Source organism: Salvelinus fontinalis, chromosome 2 (genome assembly GCF_029448725.1).
Source record: "Salvelinus fontinalis isolate EN_2023a chromosome 2, ASM2944872v1, whole genome shotgun sequence".
NCBI lineage: Eukaryota > Metazoa > Chordata > Actinopteri > Salmoniformes > Salmonidae > Salvelinus > Salvelinus fontinalis.
This window is the reverse complement of record NC_074666.1, coordinates 35,487,608-35,509,598: the sequence shown is the minus strand read 5'-3', so window position 1 is coordinate 35,509,598 and position 21,991 is coordinate 35,487,608. Positions and strand designations below refer to the sequence as shown.

General features: G+C 43.1%; 1 protein-coding gene and 1 long non-coding RNA gene across 3 annotated transcripts; both read right to left on the bottom strand.

The window, feature by feature from the left end:
* Nucleotides 1–5,494: 5,494 nt before the first annotated feature.
* ptrh2 (peptidyl-tRNA hydrolase 2) lies at nucleotides 5,495–7,336 on the bottom strand. 2 transcript variants are annotated; one of them, XM_055873172.1, is made up of 2 exons: nucleotides 7,235–7,336; nucleotides 5,495–6,183 (listed from the first exon to the last, which is right to left on the bottom strand). In XM_055873172.1, the coding sequence occupies exons 1-2, from the start codon at nucleotides 7,272–7,274 to the stop codon at nucleotides 5,642–5,644; spliced, it is 582 nt and encodes a 193-aa protein (XP_055729147.1). In that variant the 5' UTR covers nucleotides 7,275–7,336; the 3' UTR covers nucleotides 5,495–5,641. The 2 variants fall into 2 exon arrangements, with proteins under 2 accessions (XP_055729147.1, XP_055729137.1); XM_055873162.1 differs by having other exon boundaries at nucleotides 5,495–6,201; nucleotides 7,235–7,324.
* A 9,671-nt stretch (nucleotides 7,337–17,007) lies between these two features.
* On the bottom strand, nucleotides 17,008–19,008 carry LOC129817680 (uncharacterized). Its single transcript, XR_008753752.1, has 5 exons — nucleotides 18,850–19,008; nucleotides 18,698–18,759; nucleotides 18,530–18,615; nucleotides 18,159–18,442; nucleotides 17,008–18,081 (listed from the first exon to the last, which is right to left on the bottom strand). It is a non-coding gene; the product is annotated as an uncharacterized LOC129817680 (long non-coding RNA).
* Nucleotides 19,009–21,991: the final 2,983 nt, after the last annotated feature.

Here is a 21,991-nt window from a genome sequence, read left to right as displayed (position 1 = left end):
TGCCCTTGCCTGTCTCGCCCAGTCTGGTACAAGTACCCCACCACACTCCCCCCTCTCCCGAGCCTACGCTCGCCTCCAGCACACACGCACTGCTGTGGCGAGTGACTCTGAACTTACAACGGCTAGCACCAAGTCGTTATATACACTGCTCAAAAAAATAAAGGGAACACTTAAACACAATGTAACTCCAAGTCAATCACACTTCTGTGAAATCAAACTGTCCACTTAGGAAGCAACACTGATTGACAATAAATTTCACATGCTGTTGTGCAAATGGAATAGACAAAAGGTGGAAATTATAGGCAATTAGCAAGACACCCCCCAAAACAGGAGTGATTCTGCAGGTGGTGACCACAGACCACTTCTCAGTTCCTATGCTTCCTGGCTGATGTTTTGGTCACTTTTGAATGCTGGCGGTGCTCTCACTCTAGTGGTAGCATGAGACGGAGTCTACAACCCACACAAGTGGCTCAGGTAGTGCAATTCATCCAGGATGGCACATCAATGCGAGCTGTGGCAAGAAGGTTTGCTGTGTCTGTCAGCGTAGTGTCCAGAGCATGGAGGCGCTACCAGGAGACAGGCCAGTACATCAGGAGACGTGGAGGAGGCCGTAGGAGGGCAACAACCCAGCAGCAGGACCGCTACCTCCGCCTTTGTGCAAGGAGGAGCAGGAGGAGCACTGCCAGAGCCCTGCAAAATGACCTCCAGCAGGCCACAAATGTGCATGTGTCTGCTCAAACGGTCAGAAACAGACTCCATGAGGGTGGTATGAGGGCCCGACGTCCACAGGTGGGGGTCGTGCTTACAGCCCAACACCGTGCAGGACGTTTCGCATTTGCCAGAGAACACCAAGATTGGCAAATTCGCCACTGGCGCCCTGTGCTCTTCACAGATGAAAGCAGGTTCACACTGAGCACATGAGCACATGTGACAGACGTGACAGAGTCTGGAGACGCCGTGGAGAACGTTCTGCTGCCTGCAACATCCTCCAGCATGACCGGTTTGGCGATGGGTCAGTCATGGTGTGGGGTGGCATTTCTTTGTGGGGCTGCACAGCCCTCCATGTGCTCGCCAGAGGTAGCCTGACTGCCATTAGGTACCGAGATGAGATCCTCAGACCCCTTGTGAGACCATATGCTGACACATGCACATTTGTGGCCTGCTGGAGGTCATTTTGCAGGGCTCTGGCAGTGCACCTCCTTGCACTAAGGCGGAGGTACCGGTCCTGCTGCTGGGTTGTTGCCCTGCTACGGCCTCCTCCACGTCTCCTGATGTACTGGCCTGTCTCCTGGTAGCGCCTCCATGCTCTGGACACTACGCTGACAGACACAGCAAACCTTTTTGCCACAGTTCGCATTGATGTGCCATCCTGGATGAATTGCACTACCTGAGCCACTTGTGTGGGTTGTAGACTCCGTCTCATGCTACCACTAGAGTGAGAGCACCGCCAGCATTCAAAAGTGACCAAAACATCAGCCAGGAAGCATAGGAACTGAGAAGTGGTCTGTGGTCACCACCTGCAGAATCACTCCTGTTTTGGGGGGTGTCTTGCTAATTGCCTATAATTTCCACCTTTTGTCTATTCCATTTGCACAACAGCATGTGAAATTTATTGTCAATCAGTGTTGCTTCCTAAGTGGACAGTTTGATTTCACAGAAGTGTGATTGACTTGGAGTTACATTGTGTTTAAGTGTTCCCTTTATTTTTTTGAGCAGTGTATATATTTTCTTTTTTTAATTGTGCATTTTGCTCTTTGCCTCATGACTCCTGCATACTTTGTTGACTACAAACTTTGACTGTTTGTTCCCACACTCAAGACTGACTCTCTATTGGTTACACAGACTTTTGGTCTCCCATCCTATTCTAACCACCTCTCGCCGGCTTGTTACCTGATGAAATTGCTGTACAATATGAACTTGTTGCCATCTGATGCACATTCAGATGTCATAAATCAGCACTGCAGAGCTCTTCCTGTACTATGCTGTGCCTTGATTGTATTACTGTTGATGATATCTGGAAATGTGCATGTACACCCTGGCCCATCTACAGTTGCTAGCCCCAATTCTGACTTGTGCTCTGATATCTGTTTCACTGATTTCTGCTCTTGTAAAAGCCTGGGTTTTCTGCACGTTAACACTAGAAGCTTATTACCTAAAATGGATCAATTGAAAGTGTGGGTTCACAGCTCCAATCCAGATGTGTTGGTCATTACTGAGACGTGGTTAAGAAAACTGATGTTAACCTTTCTGGTTATAACCTTTTTCGGCAAGACAGATCTTCCAAATGTGGGGGAGTGGCAATCTTTACCAAGGGTCACCTTCCGTGCTCGGTTGTCTCCACCAAGTCTGTCCCCAAACAATTTGATTTGCTGGTTTTAAGCATTAGACTTTCAAATAGCTCTTTGTTGACTGTTGCTGGGTGCCATTGTCCTCCATCAGCACCGGCCTTTACCCTACCTGCCCTAAGCTCTCTCCTGGCCCCTTACGCTATGTCTGACTTTGTCCTGCTAGGTGACTTAAACTGGGGCATGCTTAAACCACCTGACCAAGTCCTAAAGCAATAGGACTCCCTAAATCGTTCTCAGGTTATTACCAATCCCACAAGGTATGACTCCAAACATCCAGAAAAGGCTACTCTCCTCGATGTTATCCTCACAAATAATCCTGATAGGTATCAGTCTGGTGTTTTCTGTAATGACCTTAGTGATCACTGTTTTACAGCCTGTGTTCATAATGGCTGCTCAGTGAAACTACCTGTCCTGATTTGTCATAGACGCTTGCTAAAAAAACTTGAATGAGCAAGCCATTATACCATTTTACAGAGGCCAGTTCATGAATAGTCAGCTTGATCCCCTCTGTCAACGACACTTGGACCTTTTTTGATATTTTCAATGGTTTTGGTAACAAACGCCCCTATAAAGAAAATAATCATTAAAAACAGGTTCAGCCCCTGGTTCGACCGTGATCTTGCAGAGTTACTCCACCTCAAGAATTACATTGGGAGAAATGCTTGACACGCTGCCTGGCTCTCGTTCAGGCAAATGAGAAATAAGTGCACTCAGGCTATCCGGAAGGCCAAAGTTAGTTACTTTAAGGAGCAGTTCTCTCTCTGCGGGTTTAACCCCAAAAAGTTATGGAACACCTCATACAAGTACTTGGGAGTATGGCTAGACAGTACACTGTCCTTCTCTCAGAACATACCAAAGCTGCAGGCTAAAGTTAAATCTAGACTTGGTTTCCTCTATCATAATTGCTCCTCTTTCACCCCAGCTGCTAAACTAACTCTGATTCAGATGACCATCCTACCCATGCTAGACTACGGAGACATAATTTATAGATCGGCAGGTAAGGGTGTTCTCGAGTGGCTAGAAGTTCTTTGCCATTCGGCCATCAGATTTGCCACCAATGCTCCTTATAGGACACATCACTGCTGCTTATTTATAAAACCCTTTGGCCTCACTCCCCCTATCTGAGATATGTACTGCAGTCCTCATCCTCCACATACAACACCCGTTCTGCCAGTCACATTCTGCTAAAGGTCCCCAAAGCTCACACATCCATGGGTTGCTCGTCTTTTCAGTTTGCTGCAGCTAGCGACTGGAATGAGCTGAAACAAACACTCAAACTGGACAGGTATCTCAATCTCATCATTCAAAGACTCAATCATGTACACTTACTGACAGTTGTGGCTGCTTTGTCTGATGTACTATTGTCTACCTTCTTGCCCTTTGGGCTGTTGTCTGTGCCCAATAATGTTTGTACCATGTTTTGTGCTACTGCCAAGTTGTTATGTTGCTACCATGCTGTTGTCAAGTGTTGCTGCCTTGCTATATTGTCGTCTAATAACCTGACTACACCGCTCGCGTTGCAAAATAAATTTTGAAATCTATGTTATTCAATTATTGCGCGCGTCTGTATTGCCAAAGGCTAAAATAGATGTCCTTTTTATTTCTGATGCAGATCGCGCTGCAAGTCCTGCCTCTCCCATCTCCTCATTGGTTTATAGAAGCACGTACCCACGTGCCATCTCCTCATTGGTTATACCCACGTGGGTGACTGAAAGACGAACTGTGTTGCCGGTTGTCGTGGTAATACTATGAAAGTTTAGATGCCAATCACCATATAAGTTCAAAGATGAAAAACCTGGAAGGAGGTGAGATGACTAGAAATGATTCGGTTGACCGTTTTGTGTGTGGATTAATTGTCGGAGTAGAGGACCTTGTGCATTTCAGGTAAAATAACAACCTAATTTTATATCCCAGGACAAATTAGCTAGCAACAGCAAGCTAGCTAAATAGGACAAAGTAGCTAGCAAGTGCAAGCTAACTAGCTAAATTGCCATAAATGTTTAATGCTTTTCCACTTGTCCCCAAATTAATGTCATTGGTTCGGAGTTTTTGATATTTTAACCTGCGTGTCGCGATCGCGTTTGGTGTAGGGGGACAAAATTAATTTATGCATGATGACGCACGCGGGCAGACAGTTTGGGTTCCGTGTTAGGTCTCTCTTTATGTAGTGATGTGTTTTGTCCTACATTTTATAAATGTTTTATTTTTAATCCCATTTTATTTTTAATCCCATTTTGGTAGGCCGTCATTCTAAATAAGAATTTGTTCTTAACTGACTTTTTAAATGGCTATCACAGCATTCTGCAGCGATACGCCATCACATATGATTGTGCTTAGTGGGACTATCATTTGTTTTTCAACAGGACAATGATCCAGGAAAATATATTTTGATTTAACACATTTTTGGTTACTGCCTGATTCCAAATGTGTTATTTCATAGTTTGATGTCTTCACTATTATTCTACAATGTAAAAAAGTGAAAATAAAGAAAAACCCTTGAGTGAGTAGGCGTGTCCAAACTTCTGACTGGTATTATATATTTTAAAGACGTAGGCTAAATAAATCACTATGGAGCGCAAACCAAGCCGTAACAGTTTGAACCCAATGGTTAGTGTAGGCAATAGATGAGGGTATAACCTACTATTGTACACTAATCTTCCAACATTACTATGGGTTGAAGAACTGACTATGGCAACTTTCGGGATGAATCAAACCACTGTTTTTGATTTATCAATATTTTGTGCGGAAAGGCTCTCCAAACCAGTTTGATTAATACATTATTTCCTAATCCTAAATCTAAGAGATCAGAGTATATTTAAATCTACCAATTGGTGCTGAAACCGAGACAAATATGCATATATTTAGATGGCTTCCTTTCATTGATCCCTAATGTTCTGAACCAGTTCTCTCGATAGATAAGATAAATGTACTGAAAACCACACTAGAAAATCTCTTGGCCACCAAGTGGGAGGGTTTTCAGCAGTTGAATGAAATGTATTCAGAGTGTGCAAGGTAGCCAGCAACACCTGCAGAGCACGTTACACGACTGAATAAGGTAAGCCTGAATACCAAATACTTAGAAGTGTTTAAGAAAGGCGTACATTTCCTTAGTCAATCAGCCCCTTACTGCAAATGTGAGGACAAGACATGTTTGGACCTTTTAATGAAAATTAAATGTACAGTTCCCACATGACAATTTCTCCATTAAAAAAAATACATTTTAAAGTGGACCATGATTATCCTACTTCAAATACAACTAATACAGACAACTCAATTCAAGTCCTACTTTGTGTCTAATAGAGCTTCAAGTGTCCAGTGACTTTGTCCACAAGATCAGCTGCTCCAGGGCCTACTCCCAGCACAGTACGGGATCCTGGCGCTATCTGGGTCCTCCCTGCATCTTGGATCAGACTGACAGGCAGCCCTACCTCTTTGGCATGGGTTAGCAGTTCTATCAGACTGTCCTCATCTGGAGCTTTAACCACAACCTTGGGTTGGCCACAGTACTCCCATTGCTTCAGAAGCTCAGGGTTCCTGCGTTGGACCTGCTTATAGGCCGACACGGCGGCGTGTGAGCACTGGGCGGCCACTTTCCCCTTGCCCATCTTCAGGTCGGTTCGGACCACCAGGATCATTTTGAACTCCCCTCCTTCTCCCATGACGCTGGTGGCCGTTTCACCCCTGCTGCCATTCCCCATCGCCGCCCCGTTGTCTTTGGAAGAGTTGCTGAACCGAGCCCGGAAGTGCCAGCCAAGGCAAAGTCCACAGCCCACTCCTCCCAATATTCCAATGGCTACCTGGCCGTATAGGGAATCCATCTTCAGACTTGTCAAACCTGAAAGTTTATTTAAGGCTGTGAAATTATTAAATGCAGCCTGTGAATTTATTGGAGGCTACATCTCTTAGCTACATAGTCTATTAGGGCCCTATAAAATCTGTTTTATTTCTTGCCTGATTCCTTTTTGTTTTTCCCTAAATTCCGTTTTCCAGGTGTCCATTTCCCCAGTTTTATTTCAGGTCTTTGCTATCGAAATCACACTTCTAATTTAATACGAATAACAACTTTATTGGACGTTCGAGGGCAATAATAATGCTTATACCACATCAGGAGACCACTTTTGAGGTCTGGGGAAATTTAGAAATTTCGATTTTTGTGTGTTGGTACGCTATCATTCCAGTGGGCATCTAGCAAGAAGGTGTTCAGTTATGTTTTGGGGTTTATGCAAATAATCATTCAGGCAGGTATGCATAGGCTACTTTGTAGTTAACATTGAATCTACCAGAATATTTTTCATTAGCATCATCGCTAACGGCTACACGTAAGTGGTAGCTGGGCGCCGCACATACAGACGGGGAATTGTCGTTGCCTCTTCAGAAAGTTTTATTAAATAAGAATCACTGATGCATTCTGTTTGTCTTTTGATAAACGTGTGCTAATTAATTTAATACATAGTTGATTTCCTAAATGTAATACGTTTATTGTTTAATTGTATCGATTCCGTTCGCATCTCAGAATTTATAGGGCCCGCATAGTTGGCTAACTAGTTTGGAACTAAAATCACCTAGCTACCTAACGTTAACCTAAATGTGTTTCCACTTCAGACAAACATTTACCAGTCATCAGTTGATCTTATAGGATTGTTGAACATACAAGGGCTAGGCACATGCATGTTTATTTATAGTAACTTAACTGTTTGAACAAAATATTCAGAACTGAGAGTAGGCTACAGTCAAGACATCTTTGCTACCATTGAACAAGCATGTAGCTAACGCGTTATCTAGCCTGAGTCAACTTCGCAATATCACCTCAAGGGAGGAGTATCCTTCATCAAGTCCTTCATAACATGTTGCATGGCAGTTTATTACCAAACTTTACAGATTTTTACCTGCTCCAGGCGAGATCAACACGCTTACATACGTCTTCATCTACCGTCCACTTCTGATGACGTCACATTAAAGACACTGGGCACATTTCAGGCTGCCGGTATGAAGAGTAGGCATCAACTGGGAGATGCACATACATTGGGTGTATCTCTGAGTTTATGCAGCTTTTTAGGTTTTATGTATTATTAATAATCAAGATAATTGGAGTATTTCAAAATAACATGGTTCAATTTCAAAGTATTACTATCCCATGTATTTCAATCAAAAGATTATCTAGGTCAATATTTTTAATGGTGGAGAACGTGTCAGAGAAGAAAAAAGGAAACAAAGTGTAATAATCATGGCCAAATAACGAGATATCATATTTACATGGCAAAAACTGTAGAATTTGCTTAGCTTTAAAACGGCAAAGACTGCTCTCCACCCCATTAGTAGAATTGCATGAAATTTGTTATAAAATTGCAAAATGTTCTCTCAAGACTGCAAATGTTAAGAAAACGATTGCACTGATTCGTTGCTCTCGAACGCACCCTGAGCAGGTGCCGCTCAGTTTTACCTGACTTTGAAGTACCTGGATATACTCATCGCCTATCAGTTATTGGATGGGGCTTAGATCAGAGCCCATTCAAATGATAAGGTGTTTTGTGGTACAACTATACACCATTCCTATTGGCTCGAGGTCTGCACTTCAGCGGAAGTACACTCAGAAACTGAAGAGGAAGCGAGACAGCAATAGAGATAGATATGGGACTCATTTATATATCTGTGCGTCCTATATCTGTGCCATTATAGCGTCTGTGACACCACAAGCGCCTTTGAGGTAATCTCAATTTTGAAGTAGTCAATTTTCTTCTTAACAATTGGCTGATCCCTCTTGATGATCGGTTTGGACATGACTCCAAGAGTGTCATCATGAGGAATCAGCCAATGAAGTTGGAAGTCCCACCCAGTTGACTATATTAAAATGGTGGAAGATCATAATGGCGCTGCCCATGCTTAAATGGCCTTTTGGGCACTAGAGGCCTCTATCATTCTCTATGGACACGCCCCACAGTTTTTTTCTGGTTTAATGAAAGTCAGTGAACTAAGTAGACCATGCACAGTTTATTTTGCATTGGTGTCTATTGGAGACATACACAGTTAAGTAGATCGGAACTAATCTTTTTTTCAATGGTAAACGGCCTCAGAAATCATTTTCGTTTATCTCCCATCTTTGGTACTGGTACACGGTCCATGGAATAAAACACACGTCTGTTTCCTGTGCTGCAGGTGAAAGGAGACGGTAGGGGGACTATTTGTACTGTTCATAATAATAGTTAGTAGAATAACATTACGACAAATACAGTTTGTCCCCATTTGACATTAGGCTATTCTCCATCATCAGCGTGTCTTTGTAAAATGCCAGTCTATCATCAGGTTACTGATGCGTGCCAGTGCCAGGTTTTGCTCAGGATAAAACAAGGTTGACATTGATATAGCTACCTTAATAACATATTTTGAGCTGCTCTAAAATCAAGTAAGTGAATAACATAGGGAGTCCTTGATGAATGCAAATGTTCTAGTGTTTTGGAAAAAACCTGTTGGCAGGCTAACGGTTGAACATGCTTTTATAACAGTGGTACGATCTGGATAATTGATGCCATGGTGTATGAATAAAACCAGGTTAGTGTCAATGAAACTATTGTCTTGTGAATTAAATCAGATCATATGGGTTTTATGGTTTTGAAAAACAAAAATTAACCGTTCTATTCTGTTCTATTATATTCTGTTCTATTTTATTATATTCTGTTCTGTATGCACCTGGCATCTACTTGAGATTAACACCAAAAGTGCGTAGGCAGTCATTTTGACTGGATATGAATTTTAAACTGAAATATCGCAGAAATGTTTAAAGTCATTCCCACCTCTGTCCTTAACTTATACTAAATACGTTTATTTAACACACATATGTTGTTAGTATTTAGTATTCTGATTTTTATTTAGTATCAGAAATAGCAGATTCTGAAGTTTCCAAAACCCTTACCTTTGCCAAATAACTCTTAAAATATCACTTTTTCCAAAAAATAATTGCAGTTCCTTTGCACTCCACATGTGAGCATGCGCAGAATATTGCCTACAGTAACAAACTAATGAAAGTGCTGTTCGTATTCAAATGTTACACAAGACATTCATAAACACAACCAAAGTGTATTCTCTGTTGCTTTTCTTTTGTTCCACAATAACATCACAAATTCCCATAAGATCAACTCCTTGAATGCCCTACTCCTTGAAGTTTGCAGTTGTGTCTAAAAAAAACACAATTTTGTTCAAAACATTTTTTACCCTTTAGTGTGTAACAGTATAACTTTACACCGTCCCCTCGCCCCGACACGGGCGCGAACCAGGGACCCTCTGCACACATCAACGACGGTCGCCCACGAAGCATCGTTACCCATCGCTCCACAAAGGCCACGGCCCTTGCAGAGCAAGGGGCAACACTACTTAAGTCTCAGAGCAAGTGACGTAACTGATTGAAATGCTACTGGCCCGTACCCGCTAACTAGCTAGCCATTTCACATCCGTTACACTCACCCCCCTTTCAACCTCCTCCTTTTTCCGCAGCAACCAGTGATCTGGGTCAACAGCATCAATGTAACAGTATAACTTTAAACCATCCCCTCGCCCCGACACGGGCGCGAACCAGGGACCTTCTGCACACATCAACAACTGACACCCACGAAGCATCGTTACCCATCGCTCCACAAAAGCCGCGGCCCTTGCAGAGCAAGGGGCAACACTACTTAAGTCTCAGAGCAAGTGACGTAACTGATTGAAATGCTACTAGCGCATACCCGCTAACTAGCTAGCCATTTCACATCCGTTACAAGTGCGGTGGTTCCCAACCAGGGGTACTAGTGTAACAGGTGTGAAATGGCTAACTAGTTAGTGATGCTCGCTAGTTGAGTTTCAATTGGTAACAATGCTTTGTGTGAGGCAGTTGTCTGTGTTCAGATGGTTCCTGGTTCAAGCCCAGGTTGGCGCGAGTAGAGGGACGGAAGCAAAACTGTTACATTGGTGCCGTGACCCGGATCACTTAGTTGGGCTCTGCCTAGCTGCTGGGGTTGCTGCAAAGGAGAAGGTCAAAGGGGGGTGAGTGTAACCGGTGTGAAATGGCTAGCTAGTTAGCGGTGTACGCTAGTAGCATTTCAATCGGTGATGTCACTCGCTCTGAGACCTTGAAGTAGTTGTTTACCTTGCTCTGCACGGGCTGCAGCTACTGTGGAGCGACAGGTAACGATGCTTCGTGGGAGGCAGTTGACGATGTGTTCAAAGGGTCCTTGATTCAAGCACAAGTTGGGGCAACACTGTTACACTAGAACCGTTGCGTGTACTTGGCCTATCCACAAGGGGTACTTGAAAAGACTCATAAAACCATAGGCCTACTGGTAAAATGCACATGAGGGGGTACTTCAGGGGTACACCAGGCAGAGCAAAATTCAGTTGGTGGTACAGTAACCGAAAAAGGTTGGGAACAACTGCTTTAGTGTGTTTACTTTACTGTATTTGTAGGGTACTAGGGGGTAACTAACCCCATATGGGGTTAACTGCCCCCCCCCTTGTAATTCACATTAAGACCACAAGATGTCCCTAAAATATTTCCCCAAAACTTTCCCTGGCTGCCACTGCTCTTGCTCAACAAAAATGTCCTCTGTGTCATCACAACTGGAGATATTTCAACAAAACTATTTTACAAAACTATTTTCTTTAGATATTTAGAAAAAGTTGTAGATCTAACTTCATTGGAATATATCACGATAGCTGATGCACTTTTGTACATCACACTGTTCTGTACATTTGGCCTTTATTTTAGCGCCCCCAAAACGTAATACTTCCAGGTCAACTGTAATATGAATACCACTAAAGCACATTTTTCCAGCAAAATCAATGATAAGACCCTTCATGCTGCCTGTCTTTGCATGATTGAAGAAGGCAATGGAGCTCTGCCGGGTCTTTTGCGTGATAGTGAAAGGGATATGTCGTGTGGGGAAACAACTTTTTTGACCCGATTTGTCCAACTTATTACCTAAAATGTAAATAAAATACTATAAAGAGTTTATAAACTCAGCAAAAAAAGAAACGTCTCTTTTTCAGGACCCTGTCTTTCAAATATAATTTGTAAAAATCCAAATAACTTCACAGATCTTCATTGTAAAGGGTTTAAACACTGTTTCCCATGCTTGTTCAATGAACCATAAACTATTAATGAACATGCACCTGTGGAATGGTCATTAAGACACTAACAGCTCACAGACGGTAGGCAATTAAGGTCACAGTTATGAAAACTTAGGACACTAAAGAGGCCTTTCTACTGACTCTGAAAAACACCAAAAGAAAGATGCCATGGTCCCTGCTCATCTGTGTGAACGTGCCTTAGGCATGCTGCAAGGAGGCATGAGGACTGCAGATGTGGCCAGGGCAATAAATTGCAATGTCTGTACTGTGAGACACCTAAGACAGCGCTACAGGAAGACAGGACGGACAGCTGATCATCCTCGCAGTGGCAGACCACGTGTAACAACACCTGCACAGGATCGGTACATCCGAACATCACACCTGCGGGACAGGTACAGGATGGCAACAACAACTGCCCGGATTACACCAGGAACGCACAATCCCTCCAATGTTCAGATTGTCCACAATAGGCTGAGAAAGGCTGGACTGAGGGTTTGTAGACCTGTTGTAAGGCAGGTCCTCACCAGACATCACTGGAAACAATGGTGCCTATGGGCACAAACCCACCGTCGCTGAACCAGACAGGACTGGCAAAAAAGTGCTCTTCACTGATGAGTCACGGTTTTGTCTCACCAGGGATGATGGTTGGATTTGCGTTTATCGTCGAAGGAATGAGCGTTACGCCGAGGCCTGTACTCAGGAGTGGGATCGGTTTGGAGGTGGAGGGTCCATCATGGTCTGGGGCGGTGTGTCACAGCATCATCGGACTGAGCTTGTTGTCATTGCAGGAAATCTCAATGCTGTGCGTTACAGGGAAGACATCCTCCTCCCTCATGTGGTACCCTTCCTGCAGGCTCATTCTGACATGACCCTACAGCATGACAATGCCACCAGCCATACTGCTCGTTCTGTGCGTGATTTCCTGCAAGACAGGAATGTCAATGTTCTACCATGAGGAGGAGATGCACTGCAGTACTTAATGCAGCTGGTGGCCACACCAGATACAGACTTACACATTATTCAATTTCTGTGAGTCACATGTCTGTGGAACTTGTTCAGTTTATGTCTCAGTTGTTGAATCTTGTTATGTTCATACAAATATTTACACGTTAAGTTTGCTGAAAATAAACGCAGTTGACAGTGAGAGGACGTTTCTTTTTTTGCTGAGTTTGTACGGCACAGAATGAGTTACGTCATGACACGTCACAATTTAACATACAGCGTCAGAGGGGTCAGGTTTTTAAAAAACATTTCTCCAAAACTATTGTCTATTACCACGTCAATCAATGCTTGAATAGAAACGTAGTCCACACCCCGCATTTTGATGCCAACACAGTCACTACAGTCCCATTAGTTTTCATTGCAGCCTCGTTTGAATGCTGCGGTTGCGCAAATTTGTACGGTTTTAAAATCTTGCATTATTCAAATAATATTTAGTGCAATTGTACATAATGGATTGTATGGTAAAGGAACAACAATGAAAGAACAAAGAAAATGTGCAGGTGAGTTAAAAAGAGGGACTTTACATCAAATCTCCTCATAGTGAGGATATTAATGGTGACATGTGCAACACCATTTCCCCACCCCTCCCATATTTTAATAATTAAAATAAGACAATTAGACTTAGCTTTTAAGTATTACTTACTAAAGAATTTCAAAATAAAACGGATTAAATGTATTTTAACACACTTGTGTGAAACCCTATGCCATAATCTTCTAGCAGGGTAAATGGCACTTTTTTTTTTAAATGTCCCTTTTCAAAAACAAAATTTAATGAAATAACTAAGTGTCAACTGTAGCCATTTATTTACCTTTATATTTTATTTGCCAAAGCATGACCTTCATCCACATACCATTTATTCCCCCAAACGTTGCTTTTTTGTGACAGCAATTAGACATTGTTATTAGGGGGGGCTAGTTACCCCCTAGAACCCTATTTAGGATGTAGCTTTTCAACAGGAAAAGTTCCAAAATCACTGGAGGAAGTCTATAAATCTGCTATTTTAGAAGGGGACCAACTCCTGACAGAATGTTAGGTTATAGATTGAGTGCAAGAAGGACATATTCTTGTTACATTGGCACTCTATCAAGGTTTACTCAAACATGCCATACATTATTATTATTTGTTTTATCTTTCTTGGCTTGAGATAATGGATGTAGACCTATAACAATAGCATGCACACAATAGCATGCCATAAGTATTTCATTGTAATGCAATACTTGTCACAAATGTACACTACTGTTCAAAAGCTTGGGGTCACTTAGAAATTGTCTTGTTTTTGAAAGAAACACACTTTTTTCCCCATTAAAATAACATCACATTGATCAGAAATACAGTGTAGACATTGTTAATGTTGTAAATGACTATTGTAGATGGAAATGGCAGATTAAAAAAAAAATGGAATATCTACATTATCAGCAACCATCACTCCTGTGTTCCAATGGCACGTTGTTAGCTAATCCAAGTTTATCATTTCAAAGGCTAATTGATCATTAGAAAACCCTTTTGCAATTATGTTAGTACAGCTGAACACTGTTTAAAGAAGTAATACAACTGGCCTTATTTAGACTAGTTGAGTATCTGGAGCATCAGCATTTGTGGGTTCGATTACAGGCTCAAAATGGCCAGAAACAAATAACTTTCTTCTGAATCTCGTCAGTCTATTATTGTTCTGAGGAATGAAGGCTATTCCATGCGAGAAATTGACAAGGAACTGACGATCTCGTACAACGCTGTGTACTACTCCCTTCACAGAATAGCGCAAACTGGCTCTAGCCAGAATAGAAAGAGTGGGAGGCCACTGAGCAAGAGGACAAGAGTGTTAGAGTGTTACAGAGTGTTACATTAGAGTGTTTCTCAAACTAGACAGACGCCTCGCAAGCCATCAACTGGCAGCTTCATTAAATAGTACCCGCCTAGAAGGCCAGCATCCCGGAGTCACCTCTTCACTATTGACGTTGAGACTGGTGTTTTGACCCCCTTGTCAGTATGACTTTAAAGTGGTAATTTAGGTCATGTCTTCTCCAAGACATGACCATCTCCTCAACCTGGGTGTCTTCTCAGTTTGGTCTGGGTAAGGCTGCCATTCATTTTCTTTGCTCAATCCACATAGAGATTCGTTAGATGCCTTTTCCAGTTAAGTTATATGATTACTTTATTTTTTAGAGCTTTAATTAGTCTTGATCTCCTGGGGTAGTTACTAGGCTAATTATGAAACATCCGCTCACATTTACTCTTACCTGCCATCATATGGCTTTTTGGTACTGTTGATACTTGAAACCAGTGCGTAGCCTACTGCGTGGAGAGGGAGTGTTGTTAGAACTGCTTGCCAAAAACATTTCACATTTAACTTTAGACCTATGTTGTTACTCGACTTAAACCATAGTCTTGCGTTCGAAGCGTAATAAAGCCTAAATTATTTATCATAGTCCAAAAACGTGTAGGTGTACACACGGCAGTATTCTAGAATATTGGCTTTCATACTATTCCAATTCTCAGCGCAGCTCAAGCAATTCCTCCAACTGTCAACACATTCAAATGAATTGAGAACGTGTACCGGAGACGCTTTGGTTGGGAATTGTGTGGAGGTGATTATTCGGGCTGTCCATCCCCTGCGGATGGTGGTCTCAGAGCAATGTAAGCTATATCATAAAGGGGCGCCGGACTATCGCGTCCTAGCTTCTGTGGACTATGATTTACGCTTTAGACCAACATCCGTGGAGGACGCGCAGGTCCCCACAATTCCCAACCAATGCATCTCCGGTATGAGTCATCTATTAGTTTGAATACGTTGACAGTTGGAGGAATTGCTTGAGCTGCACTGAAAAGTATGAAATCAAACGGTCCAATATTCTAGAACACTGCTGTGCATACCTGTACAACCAGTATAAAACCTTAACGGCGCACGGGGCCTCATGCACACAGCCTGTTGTTTTGAAGGAAGTTATTGCGCAATCGAGACCTGGGGCCTGTTGCACAAAACTAGGATAAGGGATTAAGCCAGGATATCTTGGTGATCCTGGCTCAATTGATCCGTAATCCGGTTGCACTAAAGATGGATAGGGGGCAGGAGGATATGTTATGGTATAAATTACCATGGAGATTTATTCTGTGGAGCTAGCCTGCTCCAGACCAGGCTAAATTCCAGGATCTATTTAATCTCATCCCTAATGTCAGTCAGCAGTCACCACAAATGGAAACCAATAGTTATTTCACTGCTCACTATACATTGTTATCACATATAACTAGACCCACTGTCATTATTTAAACGTTTGTGATCATTAATTTCAATGATTTTGGATAAAAAATAATTTATATGATGTTGCTATCATTAGATAATTTACAGTTTCCCATAGACTATAAGGCTATATATAAAATGATAGAATATTAGGGCCACAGAGGGGAAAAAAACACAAGTAATAATATTGTAACCAGTTGTTTTAAAGGAGGACAGTTGTTAAAATGACAGATGTGGGGCATTTCGTGAAATTGTACTTCAGTATGGTTTCATAAACAAAGACATGCTGATGTGCCAGAATATTAAGTATCACATTGTCATAAGTATCAAAACTGTAAAAACAATATGTAGCTTTTCTGCAGAAAGAACCAGCCTCATAAATTTATGACTTTATCCTTTTTCTTCAGTGTGGCCCTAGTACTCTGTCATATAAACAAATACACATTCCATATGAATATAAAAACACAATGTGTAACATTATGTTCCTTTATTGAATAAGGACAAAACAAAGCAGGTAAACCATCAGCTCCTTTCGAAACTGAAGTCACAGTGACTCTACAAGATGGAAAGCACAGAATCCAAGCATATTATACAAAATGATACATACACATTCAAAGGTCTGTATATAACACACCCTGCATGTCTGCACACTAAAATAAATGCAGGACAAATCCATACACATCAACTGAACAGACAAATGAATGGATGCAGTAGCCTCCCTGCAGCCTTGCATTACACACAGTATACCGCACAAACATCATAAGAGGCCAAATTCGTAAAAAAACGAACCCAAAAAAAAACAAATTCCTCTGCCACCGCAGGACATATTTAACCAAAATTGAAAGCACACATACTAACTAAAATAATTCAACACATATTGGTCCCTCAGCAGCCGACCACTGTCGTCATCAGGGAAGATTGCCGGATTGTCCCAGTCCATGGCTGGTGGCACTCTGGGGGCCCTCTCCTTCCTCAGGCAGGCCACATTGTGGAGGACAGCACAAGCCACAGTAATATCACATGCCCTAACAGGGCTGACCCTTAATTTGTGAAGGCAGTGAAAGCGTGCCTTCAGGAGGCCAAAGGTCATTTCAACTCTGGCCCTGGTCCTGGCATGGGCATGGTTGTAGGCCTGCTGTGCTTCCTGGGGGTCTGTGAAAGGTGTCAGGAGAAAAGGCTGGCAGCCATACCCCCTGTCTCCCAGCAACACACCAGAGAATTCACCTGTCAACACAAAATCTCATCATTACTACCTCATAAACACAGTGATATTCTTGACACAGCCATGATGGTTATAAATAGGGGTTGTGTGGCTTACCTTGTGATAGGCACTGATAGATTTCAGAGGCCCGAAAGATTCTGGAGTCATGGACTGAGCCAGGCCATTTTGCCACAACATTGCTGATCACACAGTCAGCATTGCAGACCATCTGAAATCATAAGATGAGGAATATTACACCAATCAATGCACATCACTGGCAATGCAGAGTGTTCGTCAATGGACAATATCAAAAAGTTATGTTCACCTGAACATTAATGCTGTGAAAGGATTTCCTATTCACAAAATCGGCCTCATGGGCACCTGAGGGGGCTTTTAACCTTATGTGTGTGCAGTCCACTGCACCAATGACATTGGGGAAACCTGTCACACAAAGTAATGAGTATCCTACTATGTGTTAACAGTTGTCCTGTAATTTGTAGATCCTCTTACCTGCAATCCTATAGAACTCCTCTTTGATGTCACAGAGTCTTCTGTGGCCAGGGAAGGAGATGAAGACATCTGCTAATGCTTTGATAGCCAGACACACACTCCTTATTGTGCGGCAAATTGTGGCCTTGTTCAGCTGTTCTGCATCCCCCACTGAGTACAGGAAGGCTCCACTAGCAAAAAAGCGCAAGGCCACACAAACCATTTGCTCCACACTCAGTGCATGGCTCCGTGCAGTGCGGTGCTTAATCCTGGGACCCAGTAGTCTACATAGATACCTGATGCCATCTGCAGAAAACCTGTATCTTTCATATAGATGGTCATCAGGGAAGGCCAGTGGGTCCAACCGGTCCCTGAAGACCCTTTCTCGCCTGAAGGCTCTCCTCAGCACAAGTGCTTCTTCATCCACCACATCTCGCACGAATGGGCATGCCATTGTCAGAGCAGAAAGGAACACACAATTTTGGGCCTTCATATAGGCTAGTGGCCACACCTGGTGCTGGGGGGGTGGGCAAAAGAGGGCGATGCCTTATAACGATGACTTTGTTGTACTGATTGCTGGGAAAATAAAAAAAACCTTAGAAAGATGCCACCGTCCTGTGTGCTCACAATAAGAGCTCTATGTCATGGCTCACTTGACTTTACGAGAATATACCTAATTTTTATTTTGAGCTGTCTCATCTTCTTGGAGCTGGGGGAGGAAAGAAAAATAATGATTAATACATTTGTGTTACAGTTAGCATACAGTGTACATTGAAGGCATCTCACCTCCCTCTCAAGTTTTTTTATTTCAAGGTCCAGTTTCCTAATTGTCCTCTTTTTTATTTCGGACTCCAGTGCAAGATTTTCCATCTTTTTCTTCTTGTACTGAATGTCTATGTCTGCCAGTTCTATTTGGCGCCGGAGGTGGTTGCCATACAACTTTCTGATAGCTTGTGAGCTCTGTGAACACAATACAATTAGCGCAGCTGGAATTTGGCAGGATGTGGTGTCCTTTTATTAATACGCACTATGTTGCCAGGCTGGTTTTCCCACTGTATAGCATCTGGGTCCTGTAAAAGAAATTAGATTTTTTGATTTTGATGAGGACTCCTCACCATTGTAGAGTAAATAGTACTTTCACAGTCTTAACATGATACCTCATGCCTTCTGGAATCCAGAGAGATGTCTCCTCTTCATCATCGTCTCCATCATGTGCTGTTGCTGCTGCACTGGGGCCTTCACCCTATCACATTTAATCGGATTCATATTGAAGCTAGTAGACAAGACATGCCAGGCCTACAGTATGCCTTTGATGGAGTACTCACTGGATCAGCATCGTCTGGTGCTTGTGCTGGTGGCTCTAACAGGAACACAGTGCTGCCAGACACTGCAAGGCAATAGGTAAACCAAAGTCAGACAGTCCAAATTGATTCAATATGAATGTGGTTGTATCCCATGTAGAGATGGAAGGACATACCTTGAATGAAGCGGGTGGCATCTTGGGAGGAACCTATGCTCGTCTCTTTCCCCCCAGGGATCCCCTCTAAGACGGGCCTGCCTTTATTTAGCTCCAAGGCCATGTCCTCTGCTGGGGTAAGGTCAGCCTTTGGTGACCCACCACCCGTGCCTTGTCTGTGGGTATACTTTTTCACTGCTAAAACAGTACAGACAATGTGTGAGCAGGCACCTTCTGGGTACAATATATGCTTGTGCTTTGTTAAATATTAGTCAGGGACCATACCATTCTGCAGAATGTTCTTGTATTTGATTTTGACCTGCTGCCATGTCCGCTTTGGCCCGTTCATGTTTAATCTACACACACACACACACACACACATTTAATGGAGTCACACTGCAAAAAAATACTTGGTATTTTTGTCTTGTTTTCAGTAAAAATATCAAAAAATTTATCATAGCTTTATACAGTGTAATGGAGTTACTTTACACAATTTCACTCATATCTGCAGTGCATTTCAATTAAAAATTTAACCGTTTCATAATTACAGTACAACTGCATTTTTGGAGATGTGAATTAAATATTTGAATTGTAATTGTGATGTTTCAGCGGAGCGGTGACTGTGTAATTGTGCACTACTTACGCATTCAGGCGGTCTGCAATACTTTGCCACGCTTTTTCTCTTTGCTTTATCACTGTGGCGGTGTTGCCTTTCTTCTTAATTATATCTTTTACCTCCTCGTATGCCTCCATGAGGATTTGTGCTTCCGACGGGGAAAAGTACGCGGCTCTAGTTGCCATGGTAAATCAGTTAATCTGTGATTTGTGGCGGGGTCTATTTGAGTGAGCCGTGAGCGCGCACCTATCCAGGATTGGTTTCACCTGGCTTAATGAATCCGTGTCTGCTCATCCTGGCTTGGTCTTTGTGCAACCAATTAAGCCTGGACGCACATGTTTTGGCTTCATTGAGCTCAGCTGAGTCATTTATCCCGGATGTCTTAATTCTACTTTTGTGCAACAGGCCCCTGTTCTTGTACACGTTGTGCTCTCTGCTGGATTTAGAACACGCGCTGTTTTGTTCTTTTCAGCAGTATTTTGAAATTGCTGGTTTGTGAAAACAACATGAGTAAATCAATGATCGTCCTCGAATGATGAAGCGCAGTCATTTGTGATGCTGGGAATTGGTCAACATTTTTGCATCAAGTTGCGTCAACACAGCCAAACAACAGCCCCATTGACGCACGAGAGTAGACGAGACATAAAGCAAGGCGCTTGATTAGCTCTCTGCAACGCAGCTGGACATGACTCATGACGCTTAGTGCTCTCCTTTTTGGATTACTGTCAACAGACTGTCAATCCAAAGGTTTTTGGTTTCAGCCAAAGCTTCTTCTCTCATGCAAAAACAGTCAAGGTATGACTAGAGACAGTTAGTTGAAATTGATATCTGGCATCCAATACCTTTACTCCCCCTAAACTTTACATGTCTGGGTTAACTTTGATAGTACAAATCAGTCTGTAGTGCTGCACTAACTCTCATGTACACTGCTCAAAAAAATAAAGGGAACACTAAAATAACACATCCTAGATCTGAATGAATGAAATATTCTTATTAAATACTTTTTTCTTTACATAGTTGAATGTGCTGACAACAAAATCACACAAAAATTATCAATGGAAATCAAATTTATCAACCCATGGAGGTTTGGATTTGGAGTCACACTCAAAATTAAAGTGGAACCCACACTACAGGCTGATCCAACTTTGATGTAATGCCCTTAAAACAAGTCAAAATGAGGCTCAGTAGTGTGTGTGGCCTCCACGTGCCTGTATGACCTCCCTACAACGCCTGGGCATGCTCCTGATGAGGTGGCGGATGGTCTCCTGAGGGATCTCCTCCCAGACCTGGACTAAAGCATCCGCCAACTCCTGGACAGTCTGTGGTGCAACGTGGCATTGATGGATGGAGCGAGACATGATGTCCCAGATGTGCTCAATTGGATTCAGGTCTGGGGAACGGGCGGGCCAGTCCATAGCATCAATGCCTTCCTCTTGCAGGAACTGCTGACACACTCCAGCCACATGAGGTCTAGCATTGTCTTGCATTAGGAGGAACCTAGGGCCAACCGCACCAGCATATGGTCTCACAAGGGGTCTGAGGATCTCATCTCGGTACCTAATGGCAGTCATGTAGGGCCCCCAAAGAAATGCCACCCACACCATGACTGACCCACCGCCAAACCGGTCATGCTGGAGGATGTTGCAGGCAGCAGAACGTTCTCCACGGCGTCTCCAGACTCTGTCACGTCTGTCACATGTGCTCAGTGTGAACCTGCTTTCATCTGTGAAGAGCACAGGGCGCCAGTGGCGAATTTGCCAATCTTGGTGTTCTCTGGCAAATGCCAAACGTCCTGCACGGTGTTGGGCTGTAAGCACAAGCCCCACCTGTGGACGTCGGGCCCTCATACCACCCTCATGGAGTCTGTTTCTGACCGTTTGAGCAGACACATGCACATTTGTGGCCTGCTGGAGGTCATTTTGCAGGGCTCTGGCAGTGCTCCTCCTGCTCCTCCTTGCACAAAGGCGGAGGTAGCGGTCCTGCTGCTGGGTTGTTGCCCTCCTACGGCCTCCTCCACATCTCCTGATGTACTGGCCTGTCTCCTGGTAGCGCCTCCATGCTCTGGACACTACGCTGACAGACACAGCAAACCTTCTTACCACAGCTCGCATTGATGTGCCATCCTGGATGAGTTGCACTACCTGAGCCACTTGTCTGGGTTGTAGACTCCGTCTCATGCTACCACTAGAGTGAAAGCACCGCCAGCATTCAAAAGTGACCAAAACATCAGCCAGGAAGCATAGGAACTGAGAAGTGGTCTGTGGTCATCACCTGCAGAACCACTCCTTTATTGGGGGTGTCTTGCTAATTGCCTATAATTTCCACCTTTTGTCTATTCCATTTGCAAAACAGCATGTGAAATTTATTGTCAATCAGTGTTGCTTCTTAAGTGGACAGTTTTATTTCACAGAAGTGTGATTGACTTGGAGTTACATTGTGTTGTTTAAGTGTTCCCTTTATTTTTTGAGCAGTGTAAATAGCCTCAGTGACCTCACTCTGCATTGTTGTTTATGCTCCTACATGTAGCCTTTAAACTCAACACTGATT